The sequence below is a fragment of the Ahaetulla prasina genome, chromosome 1 (genome assembly GCF_028640845.1).
Source record: "Ahaetulla prasina isolate Xishuangbanna chromosome 1, ASM2864084v1, whole genome shotgun sequence".
NCBI lineage: Eukaryota > Metazoa > Chordata > Lepidosauria > Squamata > Colubridae > Ahaetulla > Ahaetulla prasina.
Genome location: NC_080539.1, coordinates 33,420,167 through 33,439,001, shown reverse-complemented (window position 1 = coordinate 33,439,001; position 18,835 = coordinate 33,420,167). Strand labels below are relative to the sequence as shown.

The following is an 18,835-nucleotide window of genomic DNA, read 5'->3' as shown; positions in this document are numbered from 1 at the left end:
CAGATACGTTTATAATTCCACATATAATTTCTCCTTTCACACAGGTAAGTTAGACGTGCTGTCCTATGCCCCTTTGCAGAGCTTGGCCAAAATCAAGTAAGGAGAGTTGTGATGGAAGTAGGACAAGCCTAAAAAATGGTCTTTGAATACTATTATATCTACAGTTTTAAAGAAATGTAAGACAATGTTTTTAAAAATAGATGGTGTTCATGCTAGAGAACAAAAGTCATCATAAAGTGAGATGAGGTGGGCAGAATTAAATAATTTATTCCTACTACTAAGGGCCTTGGGTGGGACAGGATGCAAAACAGATTGGCTATCTCGCAATCCTTGGCCTTATTTCAAAGTCTCTGGTCCATCTATTTCCCTATGATCATTTGAATCAGGGGTCTCCAACCTTGTCAACTTTAAGACATGTGGACTTCAACTCCCAGAATTCCTCAGCCAGCTGTTGACAAGGTTGGAGACCCCTGATTTAAATTAATTTTGCTTTCATAATACTTGCTGTACATGTATAGTTAGTCCTGGACATACACTGAGCCTAAAATTTCCATTGCTAACCAATGCAGTTGTTCAGTGAGTTTTGCCTCATTTTACGATCTTTTGGCCACAGTTGGTAAGCCAATCACTACAGTTAAGTGAATCGTCCGTTGACTTTGCTTGTCAGAAACTGGCCGGGAAGGTTACAAATGGTGATCAAATTATTCTGGAATAGTGCAAATGTCATAAATACATGGCAGTTGCTACGTGCTTGAATTTTGATCACGTGATTATGGGGATGCTGCAATGGTCGTTAAGTGTGAAAACTGGTCACAAATCACTTTTTCCAGTGCCCTTGTGACTTCAAATGGTGACTGAACGAAGGGTTGTACTTTGAGATCACCTGTATGTCATTTTTCTTTGAATATACACATACTGTATATTCTAATGAACTCATTTAATAAACACAAAGCCTACACAGGAAGTCCTCGGCTTACTACAGTTGAGCTCAAAATTTTGGTTGCTAAGGGAAACAATTGTCAGTGAATTTTGCCCCATTTAAAGACCTTCTTGCCACAGTTGTTAAGGGAATCATTGCAGTGATTGTTACTAATATGGTTTTTATGTGAATCTGGGTTTCCCCCGTGGACTTGACTTGTCAGAAGGTCCCAAAAGGTGATCACATGATCCAGGGACACTGCAACCGTCATAAATATGAACCAGTTGCCAAGCATCCAAATTTTGATCACATGGCCCTGGGGATGCTGTAAGGGTCGTAAGTATGAAAAACAGTCATAAGTCACTTTTTTCAGTGATGCTGTAACTTCGAACAGTCGCTAAATGAACTATTGTATGTCGAGGACTACCTGTATTAAATATGGAGTCCTAATTGCTTTTGCATCAGACAGCTATTCTGGAGGTGACATTCAATCATTCTAAGTAAATTAGAGCTGTGATGGTGCAGTGATCAGAGCGCAGTATTGCAGGCTAATTCTTCTGACTGACAGCAGTTCGATCCTGACCGGTTCAAGGTTGACTCAGCCTTCCATCCTTCTGAGGTCAGTAAAATGAGGACCCAGATTGTTGGGGGCAATAGGCTGACTCTGTAAACCGTTTAGAGAGGGCTGTAAAAAACTGTGAAATGGTATATAAGTCTAAGTGCTATTGCTATTATCTAATAAAACATACAAGAAACTGCTTTTTTTACCATTGAAATCTGCGGAATCAGAACTTCAACATCAAAACTAAGCAAAGCAGATAGTATAATGTAAATACTGCCAGAAGGACAAGTTTCTGATCCCTTTCATGGGAAAAGAAAATGGGCTACATTTCCATAAGAAAGTAGTAAATACTTCAGAGACTACAGCATGTAAATTAAAAATGAAAATGTGACCAATCTATCTTGTATTTACTTGAAAAAAGACTCAGCTACAGGATATTACCTGTCAAGTTTTTACTGGAACATGCTCTATCTTCCTTCAGGTTGCTAATAGTATTTCAGCATTCTGAAGTAATTTATTTTTAAATTAAAATAAAGTAAACAACTCTTCATCAATAGTATATATTTTCTGGGTAAGAACCATATTGGTTACTGTGAGATCCCTCTTCATCTTCCTACCTTAGTGGAATTTAACATGCAGCAAACTCAGAGGGAACACTAGAATAGGAAGACGATGTGGCTGCAATAGGTTGATTCAGATTTTCAATGGAGGCTGTGATAGAAATAAAGACATCTTGAAGAGGCTTCTCATAGAACAAAGCCAAATGAGCTGCTGCCATTTCATCTACAGAAACTGGTGCATCTTTTGCTGAAGAAAAAAAGAAGACAAGAAGTTGCAGTATGAAAATTTTGCATTTATTTCACTCTAGTTCTATTCTTTCTGTGTGGTAGATGATTTTTTTTTCAGTTGAAGTCTTTGAACCCCCAGGGTAGAGAAGAAGTTATATATTGAAACAAAATATGTACCTCTAATTGGGTACCCCCATAAATAGGTACCGCTAATACATCTGTAATTTTTAAATTAAGTACATGTCCACTGTAAAGGACTGGATCACATATTGCAAAATTATGAAGGAATTCTGTTTGATATCAAGAATAAAACTGAGGGATGAAATTTGTTGAAAACAAACTAGCTGATTTTTATGAATTTGGGACAAGAATTTATCTATATGTCTATCAGTTTTGAACTGATAGACATATAGAAACATCTATTTATAAGTAGGAACTCTACAAGAATATACTTAGAAACCATTTGATAACCCGAACCAAATATTTCTGTTCAAAATTCTAGAAGATACAGATTTGGGGGGGAAATTTTATTACATGGTTGAAATCAATATATGCTTCACAAAGGGTACAAAAATGGGGTATTGACTAAACTCTGTGAAATACAGAAAGAAATAAGACAAGGATGTCAACTTTTGCTGATTGGCTCAACCTCTTCCCAAGTAATTGGGCTAAGATGTGCCTGAAGCACTTCCATAAGACCTCCCAAGCCAGAGTCCAACTGAGAGTGAAATCCAGCAACTTTATCCAACCGATAGCTAGAATAATTCTCACAGCAGACCTGGTCACCCGAAATGGGGGCATTGGCTGGCTATCTTTGGATATAATATTCTTTGCTGCTTTTACTGCCACAAGTCCAAGAGCTGCTCTCTAAGCTCCATAGGATCCATAGAGTCCACACATGTGTGATCTGGTCTGATCCAAGTAATCACTTATTCCAAGCCATGACCAAGATCTCAGCAGTTAAAACATCAGGAATAACCACCAACCTCCCCTGAAACCCTAGTGGCTCCATCAATTGCCTGGTGTGGGCTGATTGAATAGGTCCAACCTCCTTGCAATGGGGGATAGTTACAGACCTCTCCTGGGTTGAGGAGGATCTGTCCATGACAAAGAGTGATGTTAACATTCCCTAACCATATGAATGTTTATAGGTTAAAAAAATATAGCACTTTGAACTGCACTAGTGGGATCCAGTGTAGGGCTCATGGCTTGCAGCAGGTCTTATCAACCAATAAATAAATAGGCTACTGCATTTTCCATTACCTACTGCTTCTGACCTGCTTGTAACTATAAGTCTCATATTAGATAAGATAACTTTACTGTCATTTTTTTAAGTGAGCACACTGGTACACTTAAATATGAAACCCTGTTGCTTGCTCTCAAGAGAAAGTGTATATCTACCCAAACACATACTAACACACACACACATTAATCACTGTCCATTTTTAATACATAGCGGAAAGAGGTAACTCGAGAGATCACAAGGTTGATGTTTAAGTCACCAGGAACTGAATTGAACTCAAAGGAGTCTTCACTTTAATAATCTCTTATCAAATACAACCCATTACTTCTCACCTTTACATACAACAGTGACATTGGTTGGGAGGGCATTCGTGGGATTTCCATATATGATCTTTGCTGCAAACGGAAAACTTCCATCTTCTGTGACACGGTAGTTAAATTCCAACTGATTGTACAAGGAATTTCCTTTCATGCATCCTTCAAGAAAAATGGCAAAACGTTCCTACAAAGAAGAGAATAATGCACATTATAGCTAAGGTCATTTTTGGAGGTTGTTTTCCAGGTGCTCTCCCAGATAAAGTATAGAGATAAAGTATAGTTACCAGCAAGGGGGGGAAGAGGGGCTTGTGTGTGAAAGCCTTCTGAAATGGAGATTTTTCTGAAACTTTGTATTATTTTAAATCCAAACTGACTACAGATTTTTTTTTTTACTAATCCAGGCTTCCAGAAAGATTTTAAAGGCTTGAAGTTTTTAAAGACATCAACTACAATTTTAGATACTGCTTATTTTTAAGATTTGTGCTTCTTTAGCCCTTTATTATTTGACTTTAATTTGTTCTTTTTGCTATTAGTTAAGAAGCTCTCACATAGTTTGTTAAAATTAGGATTAAAAGGAGAGCCTCTGTTCTAACTTCACAAAGGCAGAGAACCCCCTTCACTATTGAAACCTAGCCAAGGAATTTTTCAAACTAAAGGAGGGATGTAAACTTCAACCACTTTCAGTTCTACTGCATATCTGTATCTAAGCACTACTGTTTGGAAGACGACAGACATTGTGCATTGGCACAAGCTATAGAGGTTACCAATGTGGGTAGGTATGGGACTGAGGGAGATGATTTAGTGTTGTGGCTCCCGCCCCCGAACCTGGCCCCATGCCCGAAAGTGCCTAGGAGCCGGGCCTGCTGCCAGAAAGTGATTTGGACAGTGAGGGGGAGGGGCCATCAGGACTTACCTCGGAAGCACCCGCCTCCCTGGATCAGCTCCAGGAGCCAGAAGCAGGCCAGGTGAAAGAGATAACGAGGCCTCCTTCTCTGACTTCCCTCCCCCCCAGGCCACGCCTGCAGATCCAGCTGACAGCAATCAGGCTTGGCTCAATCCCAGGTTTCGTAGGCAGGAGAGAACAACAGAAGCAGGGGAGGGGCAGGCCTAGGAAGTGCTGAGTCATGGAGCCCACAGGATATAAAAGGCAGCAAGAGCTGGTGTGTCTCTTTGTATCAGGCAAATCCACAGATTGACTAGAGCTGAAGGTTGTGACTCACCTGCATCTTGGCAGCCAATGAAGGCTCTTGGCAGACGCTGGCTCTTTTGCTGCCAGAGCTGATAAGAGCCGGCTAATTAAGCCATCGTTCGGACGGAGGAGAGGAGGACATAACATCTTGTCTGCATCAAATATTATTGTGGAAATTATGTAAGGTATGTATGGGAAGTTGGGAAGGCAGCAAGGAATTAATGGAAAGATTTCCACAAGGAACCCAAAAGGTGGGATGGGCAGAGAGAAAAGAAAAAGTCTCCATGTGAAATTAACGCTTATGTTGCTGCAAGGCAAGTAAGATGCGCTTCTCGTGTCTCCCTGGCCCCACCCCTCCCCACCTGCCACCCCTAAATTGCATCCAATTTGGGCAGGGAGCCCAGCCATGCCCGGCGAGAGCGGGAGAAGAGACGGCAAGAGGAGCCCTGTCACATTCCACGCATTTTGCTTCTCCCCCACCTTACCTGCCATCCCCCTCGACAAAGAGATGGTAGGGAAGGGGAGCAGCCAGGCTGCTTTTACGGTACCATTGGGGCGCGTGGAGCCATCTTACCTGCCTTGCAGCTCCGTTGCGTGTCTCGCCGTTGTCTGCATTCAAACATGCAGGGTAAAAAAAACCTTGCGAGTTCTATCAAACTTCTCAAACTCGCGAGAAGTTTGGTTTTACAACATGTTTGCCTGCAGACAACGGCAAGACACGTGACAGAGCTGCAAGGCAAGTAAGACGCACATGTCGCGTCTTCCCGGCCCCTGGTAGCGGGGGGGAAAGAAGAGATGGCAAGAGGAGCGAGCTCTGTTTCGCTCCATGTGTCTTGCTTCTTCCCCACCCCACCCCCCCCTTGATAAAGAGAAAAGGGAGTGCTGAGGAAAAGGGAGCTGGGCGGGCGCACGCTTTGGGCATCTGAGGCTGCCAGCGGTCGCCTGGTGGAGAGGCAGGAGTAGGGCAGGATCAATCACCCGCGCAGCTGCATTCTGGACTAGCTGAAGTCTCCGAGTGCACTTCAGGGTAGCCCCATGTAGAGAGCATTGCAATAATCCAGGCGAAGTGGCGAGCATGGTGACCGTGCATAAGGCATCCCGGTCCAGAAAGGGGCGCAACTGGCGAACCAGGCGGACCTGGTAAAAAGCTCTCCTGGGGACGGCCGCCACATGGTCTTCAAACGACAGCCGTCCATCCAGGAGGACGGCCCAGGTGCGCACCCCCTCCGTCGGGGCCAATGACTCGCCCCAACAGTCAGCTGCGGTTGCAGCCGACTGTACCGAGATGCCGGCATCCACAGCCACTCCATCTTGGATGGATTGAGTCTGAGTCTGTTTCTCCCCATCCAGACCCGTACGGCCTCCAGACAATGGGACAGCACTTCGACAGCTTCGCTGGGGTGGCCTGGGGTGGAAAAGTACAGCTGAGTATCATCAGCGTACAGATGATAACTCACCCCAAAGCCACTGATGACCTCGTAGCGGCTTCATATAGATGTTGAACAGGAGGCGAGATAATCGACCCCTGCGGCACCCCACAAGTGAGGTGCCTCGCGGTCGATCTCTGCCCTCCTGTCAACACCGTCTGCGACCGGTCAGAGAGGTAGGAGGAGAACCACCGATAAACGGTGCCTCCCACTCCCAACCCCTCCAACCGGCGCAGCAAGATACCATGGTCGATGGTATCAAAAGCCGATGAGAGATCTAACAGGACCAAGGCAGAGGAGCAACCCCTGTCCCTGGCCCTCCAGAGGTCATCCACCAACGCGACCAAAGCTGTCTCCGTGCTATGCCCGGGCGGAAGCCGGACTGGAGCGGGTCTAGATAGCCTCCTTCCTCCAGGTACTGAGGAAACTGCCACGCCACCACTCTCTCTACAACCTTCGCGATAAAGCGAAAGTTGGAGACTGGACGGTAATTACCCAAAATAGCTGGGTCCAGGGAAGGCTTCTTGAGGAGGGGTCTCACCACCGCCTCTTTCAAGGCGGCGGGGAAGATCCCCTCCATCAAAGAAGCATTTATAATCCCCTGGAGCCAGCCTCGTGTCACCTCCTGAGTGGCCAGCACCAGCCAGGAGGGGCACGGGTCCAGTAAACATGTAGTGGCATGCAGCCTCCCCAGCAGCCTGTCCACGTCCTCGGGAGTCACAGAATCAAACTTATCCCAAACGGTATCAACAAGATGCGCCTCAGTCATCTCATCCGGATCATCGCAATCTTGGTCCAAGCTATCCCAGAGCTGAGCGATTTTATCGTATAGATAACCGTTAAACTCCTCGGCACGTCCCTGTAGGTCATTGTGGAAATTATGTAAGGTATGTATGGGAAGTTGGGAAGGCAGCAAGGAATTAATGGAAAGATTTCCACAAGGAACCCAAAAGGTGGGGTGGGCAGAGAGAAAAGAAAAAGTCTCCATGTGCAACTAACGCAAATGTTGCTGCAAGGCAAGTAAGATGCGCGTCTCGTGTCTCCCTGGCCTCATCCCTCCCCACCTGCCACCCCTAAATTGCATCCAATTTGTGCAGGGAGCCCAGCCATGCCCGGCGAGAGGGGGAGAAGAGACGGCAAGAGGAGCCCTGTCACATTCCACGCATTTTACTTCTCCCCCGCCTTACCTGCCATCCCCCTCGACAAAGAGACGGTAGGGAAGGGGAGCAGCCAGGCTGCTTTTATGGTACCATTGGGGCACGTGGAGCCATCTTACCTGCCTTGCAGCTCGGTTGCGTGTCTCACCGTTGTCTGCATTCAAACACGCAGGGTAAAAAAAACCTTGCGAGTTCTATCAAACTTCTCAAACTCGTGAGAAGTTTGGTTTTACAACGTTTGCCTGCAGACAATGGCAAGACACGTGACAGAGCTGCAAGGCAAGTAAGACGCGCATGTCACGTCTCCCCGGCCCCTGGCGAGGGGGCGAAAGAAGAGATGGCAAGAGGAGCGAGCTCTGTTTCGCTCCATGTGTCTTGCTTCTTCCCCACCCCACCCCCCCCTTGATAAAGAGAAAAGGGAGTGCTGTGGAAAAGGGAGCTGGGCGGGCGCAGGGTTTGGGCGTCTGGGGCTGCCAGTGGTTGCCTGGTGGAGAGGCAGGAGTGGGGCAGGATCAATCACCCGCGCAGCTGCATTCTGGACTAGCTGAAGTCTCCGAGTGCACTTCAGGGGTAGCCCCATGTAGAGAGCATTGCAATAATCCAGGCGAGAAGTGACGAGAGCATGAGTGACCGTGCATAAGGCATCCCGGTCCAGAAAGGGGCGCAACTGGCGAACCAGGCGGACCTGGTAAAAAGCTCTCCTGGAGACGGCCGCCACATGGTCTTCAAACGACAGCCGTCCATCCAGGAGAACGCCCAAGTTGCGCACCCCTTCCGTCGGGGCCAATGACTCGCCCCCAACAGTCAGCTGCGGTTGCAGCCGACTGTACCGAGATGCCGGCATCCACAGCCACTCCATCTTGGATGGATTGAGTCTGAGTCTGTTTCTCCCCATCCAGACCCGTACGGCCTCCAGACAATGGGACAGCACTTCGACAGCTTCGCTGGGGTGGCCTGGGGTGGAAAAGTACAACTGGGTATCATCAGCGTACAGGTGATAACTCACCCCAAAGCCATTGATGACCTCACCCAACGGCTTCATATAGATGTTGAACAGGAGAGGCGAGAGAATCGACCCCTGCGGCACCCCACAAGTGAGGTGCCTCGCGGTCGATCTCTGCCCTCCTGTCAACACCGTCTGCGACCGGTCAGAGAGGTAGGAGGAGAACCACCGATAAACGGTGCCTCCCACTCCCAACCCCTCCAACCGGCGCAGCAAGATACCATGGTCGATGGTATCAAAAGCCGATGAGAGATCTAACAGGACCAAGGCAGAGGAGCAACCCCTGTCCCTGGCCCTCCAGAGGTCATCCACCAACGCGACCAAAGCTGTCTCCGTGCTATGCCGGGCGGAAGCGGACTGGAGCAGGTCTAGATAGACAGCTTCCTCCAGGTACTGAGGAAACTGCCACGCCACCACTCTCTCTACAACCTTCGCGATAAAGCGAAGGTTGGAGACTGACGATAATTACCCAAATTAGCTGGGTCCAGGGAAGGCTTCTTGAGGAGGGGTCCCACCACCGCCTCTTTCAAGGCGGCGGGGAAGATCCCCTCCATCAAAGAAGCATTTATAATCCCCTGGAGCCAGCCTCGTGTCACCTCCTGAGTGGCCAGCACCAGCCAGGAGGGCACGGGTCCAGTAAACATGTAGTGGCATGCAGCCTCCCCAGCAGCCTGTCCACGTCCTCGAGTCACAGAATCAAAACTTATCCCAAACGGTATCAACAAGATGCGCCTCAGTCATCTCATCCGGATCATCGCAATCTTGGTCCAAGCTATCCCAGAGCTGAGCGATTTTATCGATAGATAACCGTTAAACTCCTCGGCACGCCCCTGTAGGTCATCCCGCTCCCCTGGTGAAGGAGGGCGGGTCACCAAACAGGGCGGCCGGGCGGTTATCTGCCGACGCAATGAGGGAGGAAGCGTGGGGCGCCTCGCCACCTCAGTGCCACTAGGTAGGTCTTTGAAAAGACCTAACTAGTGTCCGATCAGCTCGAACGGCTGGACCTCCAGACACTCTCTAGGCGTCTTCTCCGGCGTTTCATCTCTCTCAGCTCCTCAGAGAACCAAGGAGCTAATTGAGATCTGCGCCGGGTCAGAGGCCGCAAAGGCACGACAAGGTCCAAAGCCCCAGCCGCGGCCTGTTCCCAGGCTGCAACTAGTTCTTCAGTCGTGCCGTGGGCAAGATCCTCAGGAAACGGCCCAAGCTCCGTCTGGAACCTCTCAGGGTCCATCAGGCGCCTGGGACGGAACCAACGTATTGGTTCCGTCTCCCTGCGGTGGTGAGTAGCAGTCTGAAAGTCTAGGCGGAGGAGAAAATGATCTGACCATGACACCGGTAACGTCACTAAATCTCTTACTACCAGATCATTAAACCACTGTCCAGAGATATAAATCAGGTCCAGCGCGGATCCCCCCGTGTGGGTGGGGCCATCAGTTATTTGAACCAGGTCCAAGGCCGTCATGGAAGCCTGGAACTCCTGAACCACTGTCGACGACAAGCCGGCTGATGGCAAGTTGAAGTCACCCATGACCAAGAGTCTGGGGATCTCCACCGCCACCCCGGCTAGCACCTCCAGCAGCTCAGGCAGGGCTGTAGTCACGTAGCAAGGAGCCAGGTACGCGATCAACAGACCCATCTGATTCTTATGGCCCCACTTCACAAGAGGGATTCGCAGCCGGCTATCTGAGGAACAGTGGTCTCTCTCAGCTCCAGACCCTCTTTCATAACAACCGCCACCCCTCCACCCCTACCCTGGGCCCTCGGTTGATGGAATGCTCAGAAACCTGGAGGGCACAGTTCAACTAGGGGCACACTCCCTTCTGCGCCCAACCAGGTCTCCGTAATGCCCATAAAGTCCGTGGATTCCCCCTGAATAAGGTCACAAATCAGGGGGGCTTTATTAGCCACGGACCGGGCATTACATAACATCAACCGGAGGCCCGGGCTCTGAGGATCCTGACCTACCGGGGAACGCCTTTTGTTTAGGATAATTTAGCCTTTTGTTTAGGATAATCACTTGGACAACCTTTTTCTGCTGATCACAAGATTCAACTTTATTTTACTCATCTTCTCCGGCTTTGAAGAAAAAAAAGCATTAAGTGGCACTAAAAAGGATTTTTTATTTTTTTAAGTGTAGTGAGTTTTTTTAGAAAAAAAATTAAAATCTCTTGAGATTTGGCATAATTAGAACAAGTTCTTTGAGGTCCTTGGTGCTCTCTTGAGCTTGGTGTTGACCGATGTTAGCTAGGTTGGTAATGAAACATTTGCAAAAAACCCACCAAGCTTAGAGACCAAGGACCTCACAGTTTAACCCTGAGGTACAAATGTTCTCTTTTATCAGTAGCAGTTCTCCCATGGCTGGTCATTCGAACAAAAACCTCTCTTCCTCTTTCTCTCATCCATCAAGAGAAGTTTACAAGCCAGAGGACCAGGATAAGTATATACCTTTGTACTCCTATTACTTCTTTCTCTCACTTTAAGTTTTCATCAATAAGCAACATTTGCAAGCCTTCTTGAAGTTTGCATTGCAGGTCTCCTGAATTTTTCACCTTGTGAGGGGTTTCCCATTTCAGTTTTTGTATCATTCCTAGATTTTCGTTTTTCTATTCCTTCTCAAAAGCTGCTCAATCTTTCCCTTTGGTATTCTCATTTCTATAGCCACCTCAGTAGCTAGAGTAGTCAGAAACGTACATCTAATAGATATGCTAAGAATATAGTTGCATCCAGAAACATTTCTCTTGGGAATGTTTAAGACAAAATTTAATTAAAAAAACAAGATACTTGATTTTGCACATTCTAACAGTGGCAAGGATTGCGTTCACGCAATATTGGAAACTTAGTAACATACCACCAAAGAGTCTGATTATCCAAAAAGTATATGATTGCGCAGAAATGGATAGGCTTACCATAGAACTACAAGAAAAAGAAGATTCAGAATACTATACGGTCTGGGAAAATTGGTACACATGGACAATCAATAGAAATAGAAAATAATATATATATAAGGCTATTGATGATTAGATGTATATAATGTATATAGAAATTATATGGAAGGTAGATCTGAAATATACAATAATGTCACGGCTCTGTTGAATATGTACAATTGTTATGGGGGGGAAAGCGTAATAAAAATAAATTTTAAAAAAAGAATATAGTTTTTCAGCCAAAATATTTCTCAAAATACAAGCATTATTTTCATTGCATCTTGCTACATGACTGCATTTTTATGTTTATTGTATTTCATGTAAGATTTGTTTTCCCTCGACTATCATCTTCACTTTCACATGCAACTTGAAATACAAATAGAAACACTTCAAGTGTCAGAAGAATAATGTTCTCCTCTCATCTTTTGGCCTAATTGTGGCAGAAGGCACATTTTTTAAAAAAAAGAAAAGAAACATGCATACTAAAAATCATATGAATCTAATCTAGAATACAACTCATCCTTTCTGTTGTTGTTGTTACAAGGATTGAATTATAACTACTATTTAGTGTCTAGACAAAGATACTGCTATGCTGAAGTCCACCCAGTGGCCAGTTTACATAACTGCATCTCAAAAATTTACAAAATGCACACATAGACTCATAGGGCTGGAAAGGACCATTTCCCCCCTTACCTGTAATTGGTCTACCTGGAATTTCCTCCTAGCATAAGCATTCAGATGATCTGAGAGTACAGACAGGAAGCGCTTGATATCTTTCTGCAAATGCTCATGAGCTATTTGCTCCAGTGGTATGAAAACTGGGATTGAATGGTGTTGAATCCGGAGTGGCTGCTGTATAAGGATGTCTAAGTAGTAGGAATCTAGGTAAGTTCCTTCAAAGGCAGTGCTGATGCAAAAGGAGACTCCTTGCTCTGTCAATTTTCCACTTAGGCCTAGAAAAAATGTATTTAAGATCAGAATTTCAAGGCTGGATTGATAAAGTAATATATCTGTCTGCTGTCCTCACTCATGTTCAGCATAACAATATTGTATAAGGGGTTTGCCACTGTGTTCTTCAGAATGATTTTCAACTTCCCAATCTAATCTACAATCCTAAAATTCCTTGGGAGTTTCCTATTCAAGGTCTAACCAAGTTCTAATCCGATCTCAATGTAAAATTAATTAGATATTGCCATCTGCTTCTATACATTTGTTCCTTAACAAATTATTATTTATAAAATCCTCAGAATGCCTGCTTATAATCTATGTGTGAACCTTCAAGTCAGTTTTAGGGACTACATGGACAGGTCCAAGCAGTTTTCTTGGCAGTAGTTTTGGTAGTGATTTACAATTGTATACAGTTAAATCTAGAACTGAACAAAATAGCTGGCCCAAGTCACCCAAATGGCTTTCTGCCTATGCCAGGCATCAAACTCACAACCTCTTGGTTTCTAGCCTGGTGCCTTGAACCATTACATTGAACTGGCTCTCTTATTATTTCATGCCTACCTCAAAATTCCAGGCCTTACCCATCTTTTTGTTGTCCCAGTCCAAAATATTTGATAAACAGCTCTATTTATTGAAGAGCATTGCATAAAATTAGTCAGATATATTAGGCGCAGAGAGAGGGAGAGTAACCTCGGACCTTAGCCTGATAAGTTCTAAACTAAAGAGGAGAAATGCCTATGATTAACCATTTTGCCAGGCCACTGACTAGCCTAAGAACAGAATCTTATCAATATATGACAAAAGTACCTGTCAGATGAAAAAGTTCTAGCAGAACCTTGGCATTCTCTATCTTCCACCCTAAGATGGCCTGTTGGCTTGTTGCTGTAGCCTTAGAAACTTGCAAATTGTTTTTCATAGCATCTTTGCGTGGAGTGGACTACAAAAGAACAGGAGAGTTACAGCTCAATGATTACAACTTGTTAAGTCTATATTACCCAGAAACATCCATTACTTCTAGTAAAATGAGGTTGTTAAGGAAAATGTGTTCAGAACCATGTTCCTTCTGATATTTGACAGGCTGTGTGCAAGTAAAAAATGTTCTGTACAGCTTTTCCCAAGCAAATTCATATACCACAAGATAAGTAAATTAATTGTAATTCAATGCTCAATAGGATAACACATTTTCCTGGTCTAAAAAAGAAAGAGTCACAGTGTAATTTCCATTTTATCTGGTTAATGTAACCATTGGACAACTTAAAACTAGAAGCTGTTTGTATTATCTGATTTCCCAAGATTGATCACAAGGGTACATTTTTAATTATAACTAGAAGGAGATATCCGGCAATGGCAATAAAATTTAGTAGCAACAAACGTATTATGCATTAAAGGGCAATGAATTTAGAGAATGTAGCACAAAGACTACATATGATATACTGATTCATTTACTAGCTACCCCAATTTTCCCCTAGTGTGCTGCACAACCCAGACCACATGGTTTATTTATGGTTCAATGTATTATGAAAATAAGAGGTTGCTCTAATATCTGTAGTTATGAAAACCTTTGCAAGGCTACTGCTGGCCCATCTGAAAACCAATACGGATCCATTGTTAGACCCTTTACAATTTGCCTACCGAGAAAATAGATCGACAGATAATGAAGTTAATATGATCTGCACTACATCCTACAATATCTTGAATCTCCAAATACTATGCAAGGGTCCTCTTTGTAGACTTCAGCTCACCATTCAATACCATCATTCCAGATATTCTTCTAACTAAACTAAATCAGCTAGCTGTACCTGATCACACTTGTAAATGGGTCATAACTTCCTAACGGACAGGAAGCAGCAGGTGAGGCTAGGCAGAATCACATCAGATACCTGTACAATTAGCACAGCTCCCCCCCACCCGGGCTGTGTGCTCTCTCCTCTTTTCTTTATATACTAATGACTGCATCTCGTAAGATCCCTCTGTTAAAGTACTGAAGTACAAACAGTGACTGGTCTCATTCGAGACAACTACAAATCTGCATACAGACGGGAGGCTGAACAACTAGCCTTGTAGTGCAACCGGAACAATCTTGTAGTAAACATATTCAAAACCGTAGAAATGGTGGTAGATTTTAAGAGAAACCCTCCTATACTACCACCTCTTACAATACTAGACAACACAGTATCAACAGTAGAGACTTTCAAGTTTCTAGGTTCTATCATATCTCAAGACTTAAAATGGACATCTAACATCAAAAATGTCACCAAAAAAGCACAACAAAGAATGTTCTTTCTGTGCCAACTCAGAAAGCTCAAACTGCCCAAGGAGCTGCTGATTCAGTTCTACAGAGGAATTAAAATCTGTCATCTGCACCTCTATAATTGTTTGGTTTGACTCTGCAACCAAACAAGACAGACACAGACTTCAATGGATAATTAGAACTGCGGAAAAAACAATTGCTACCAATCTTCCTTCCATTGAGGATCTGTATAGTGCACAAGTTAAAAAGAGGGCTGTGAAAATGTCTAGAGAGCCCTCACATCCTGGACACAATTTGTTTCAACTTCTATCCTCAAAACAACGCTATAGGGCACTGCACACCAGAACAACTAGACACAAGGACAGTTTTTTCCCACATGCCATCACTCTGCTAAACAACTAATTCCCACAACACAGTCAAACTATTTACCAAGACTGTATTGCTATTATTCTTCTCATCCTTCCTATTACCTATCTCCTTCCACTTATGATTATAACCTTGTTGCTTGTCTTTCTATGATTTATATTTATTTGTTTTCTAGTATGATTTGATTGGTTATTTAGTAACCTATGACTATCACTAAGTGTTGTATCTTACGATTCTTGATGAATGTATTTTTTTCTTTTTATGCACACTGAGAGCATATGCACCAAAGACCAATTCCTTGTGCGTCCAATCATACTTGGCCAATAAAGAATTCTATTCTATTCTATTCTATTCTATTCTATTCTATTCTATTCTATTCTACTCAGCAAAACACAATTACTGGTAGATAAGGATACCATATTAACATAATATAAGAATTGCAAGTCAGAAACAGAGATGGCAATGCCTCAAGAAATAATGCATTTATAGAAACAATACCTACACCCACTCTTTTACAGAAATGGATTAATATACTGGTAACTGAATTATCAAATATTCTCCTTTATTGGAATTAAATTATCAGACAAGAAATTTTTAGAAAATTGTTTAATATGCATTCATTTTCCTTGGCACTTTAGATCATTTAAAAGCTGTTTTGATTTCTGTTAAAGTTCAAGTTATATAGTATAAGTTTATCCTTTTAGGCAAAACTTTGCTTAGTAACTCAGCTTCATGATTTACATTCTGCCAGCCCTTAAAAAGGAATCCACCCTATGTTGTCTTTATGTGAACATATACTTCACACTCACCTGTGATTGACAAACTTTTAGTTTGGTTCTTAACTCATCTCTTTGGCTTCTCAACTCCTGGATCTTCATTTTCATCTTCAATATCTTCTCCTCATGCTCCCTTATTTTCTCTTGTTTCAGTGTTACGTTGCGGGCAGAAGCCTCCAACTTTTCCAAATGAGATAATGTACCTGCAAAGAATATGCGCAGGCAAAGAAAACAAACAAAATTTTAATATAAAAGTCATACCAAATCATCTTCACAAACTGAAATAAAGCGGCCTAGAGTCATTGATTGATGTGGGTGGCTATAGAAACTGAATAAACAAATAAACTTGTGGTCAGATATCTACCATTTTCAATTAATTCAAGAAATTATTTCTTGAATTTTTTTTAGATTAATGTGTATTATTTGTGTGCAGAGGAGTTTGCTAATTATCTGAGAACTACAAGATAATCAGCCAAACCATAAAGAATACAATGGAGACACAGCTTTGAACATTGTAAATATAGTGATCTGAAATGCAAAATCTGTTCCAAGACATATTCTTACAATAACCACTTTATTTTTCACAACACTCAATCTAGTGTGCAATAATGAGGAATACACCTGCAAGAGGAAAACCTTGGGTCAATCAAATACCTAAATTTAGGTATCTTACTTGCTGATTATAAACAGTGGCTCCAAGACATTTGCTCAAGAGGCACTTTCAGTAAGATTAAAGGTACCATTTCATACTTTGGCTTCAAGCTTACAATAAGCCTGAGAATGGTTCACAGAAGAAAAGTTTCCTATCTTTTCATCTTCCTGCTATTCACTTCAGAATAACGTAACAGCAAAGTTGGAAGGGACCTTGGAGATCTTCTAGTCCTACCCCCTGCTCAGTCAAAAAGCCCTGGCCTATACCATTTCACACAAATACTCAATTGTTCCCTGGAAAGTCTGAGGAACAGAAAAAGCTTCTGGAGAAGATTCCAAATAAAAATTTAACTCGTAAGCTAACTACAAAACTAATTTTCTTTACTCTATATCACTACCCAATACAATTTTATGCCTTCAGCTTAATTTCATTATATAAGACAGGGATAGTCAACCTTTTTATACCTACCGCCCACTTTTGTATCTCTGTTAGTAGTAAAATTTTCTAACCGCCCACTGATTCCACAGTAATGCACCGTGTATTATCGTCTGCGCATCTCTCTCGTGCATCGTGGATTGGGTTTGGGGGGGGGGCACCGGCTACCAGCTCTGCTTGTCTGTTACAGCTGGGTGGTGTGGAGGGCCATTTAGTTTCACTTACGTAACGTGAACTAAACTTCTGCGTGGGCAATACAAATAGTATATTTTTAGAAATTTAAATTGTCACCGGGAATTTTATGAAAACCTAATGAAAATGTTTTTAAATAATGCTAGATTTTTTTAAAAAAAGTCAATTAAATTTTAAAAAAGGAAAGTGCTTCAGTATCGGACAAAACCCCTACCACCCACTATGAAAGCTGGAATGCCCACTAGTGGGCGGTAGGGACCAGGTTGACTACCACTGATATAAGAGGAATGCCCCTGCTGGATAAGCTTTCCAGTCACTGTAAGAGACAAATAGGATATATATCTTTTATGAGTTTTCTTAACAACTTAGGTTCTAGGCGTCATGTAACATATCAGGACTTTTTCCCCCTTCGCTAAAAGAGGCATGGGAGTGGCCAGCACGTGATGCATCCGGCCTATGGGCCGGGTATTTGATAGCCCTGTTCTAAGCCATCCAATATTAGGAATAGAAAGTATTATGACAATCTTCAATGGTACTTCACTAGATGCTCCATAGAGAAAGGGCTTTTTCTGTAATGATGCTCACATGTGATTTATTGCTAAAATATTAACATGGTAGTCTTCTTGTGATCTCTCAGGTGACAGGCAAAAATTATCCTCTTCTCATGAAGATTTTATAAAACTTAGTTAACCTTTATGGAATTCATTCACTGTACCAAATATATTACATGTAATTATGTACCCTGTTTCCCCCAAAATAAGACATCCCCTGATAATAAGCCCAAGCAATAATAATTCTCCTTAAGAAGCCTTCCCTGGACCCAGCTATTTTGGGAAATTATTGTCCAGTCTCCAACCTTCGCTTTGTGGCGAAGGTTGTAGAGAGTGTGGTTGCATGGCAGCTTCCCCGGCACCTAGAGGAAGCTGTCTATCTAGACCCGTTCCAGTCCGGCTTCCGACCCGGTTACAGCACGGAGACGGCTTTGGTCGCGTTGGTGGATGACCTCTGGAGGGCCAGGGACAGGGGTTGCTCCTCTGCCTTGGTCCTATTAGATCTCTCAGCGGCTTTTGATACCATCGACCATGGTATCCTGCTGCGCCGGCTGGAGGGATTGGGAGTGGGAGGCACCGTTTATTGGTGGTTCTCCTCCTATCTCTGACGATGCATGAGAGAGTGTTGACAGGGGGGCAGAGGTCGTCCGCGAGGCACCTCACTTGTGGGGTGCCTCAGGGGTCGATTCTCTCGCCTACCCTGTTCAACATCTATATGAAGCCGCTGGGCGAGGTCATCAGTGGTTTCGGGGTGAGTTATCATCTGTATGCTGATGACACTCAGCTGTACTTTTCACCCGGACCACCCCAGCAGGCGGTCGAAGTGCTGTCCCGGTGCCTGGAAGCTGTACGGGTCTGGATGGGGAGAAACAGACTCAGGCTCAATCCCTCCAAGACGGAGTGGCTGTGGATGCCGGCACCCCGGTACAGTCAGCTGCATCCGCGGCTGACTGTTGGGGGCGAGTTAGTGGCCCCAAAGGAGGTGGTTCGCAACTTGGGCGTCCTCCTGGATGGACGGCTGTCCTTTGATGAACATCTGGCGGCCGTCTCCAGGAGGGCCTTCTACCAAGTTCGCTTGGTTCGCCAGTTGCGTCCCTTCCTTGACTGGGATGCCTTATGCATAGTCACCCACGCT

General features: G+C 44.0%; 1 protein-coding gene across 5 annotated transcripts in view; it reads right to left on the bottom strand.

The window, feature by feature from the left end:
- The window catches only part of CENPO (centromere protein O), a 31,517-nt gene that overhangs the window by 10,379 nt on the left and 2,303 nt on the right, over positions 1 to 18,835 (bottom strand). For 2 of the 5 annotated variants that reach the window (XM_058164797.1, XM_058164800.1), the window contains exons 3-8: positions 15,904 to 16,073; positions 13,285 to 13,414; positions 12,223 to 12,482; positions 3,845 to 4,013; positions 2,099 to 2,288; positions 496 to 1,614 (exon numbers count right to left, since the gene is read on the bottom strand). In XM_058164797.1, coding sequence (XP_058020780.1) covers positions 2,110 to 2,288; positions 3,845 to 4,013; positions 12,223 to 12,482; positions 13,285 to 13,414; positions 15,904 to 16,073 — 908 coding nt within the window. In that variant the 3' untranslated portion in view covers positions 496 to 1,614; positions 2,099 to 2,109. Of the gene's footprint in view, positions 1 to 492; positions 1,615 to 2,098; positions 2,289 to 3,844; positions 4,014 to 12,222; positions 12,483 to 13,284; positions 13,415 to 15,903; positions 16,074 to 18,835 lie in introns of those variants that run through there. The other 3 variants (XM_058164802.1, XM_058164799.1, XM_058164798.1) reach the window with 3 other exon arrangements.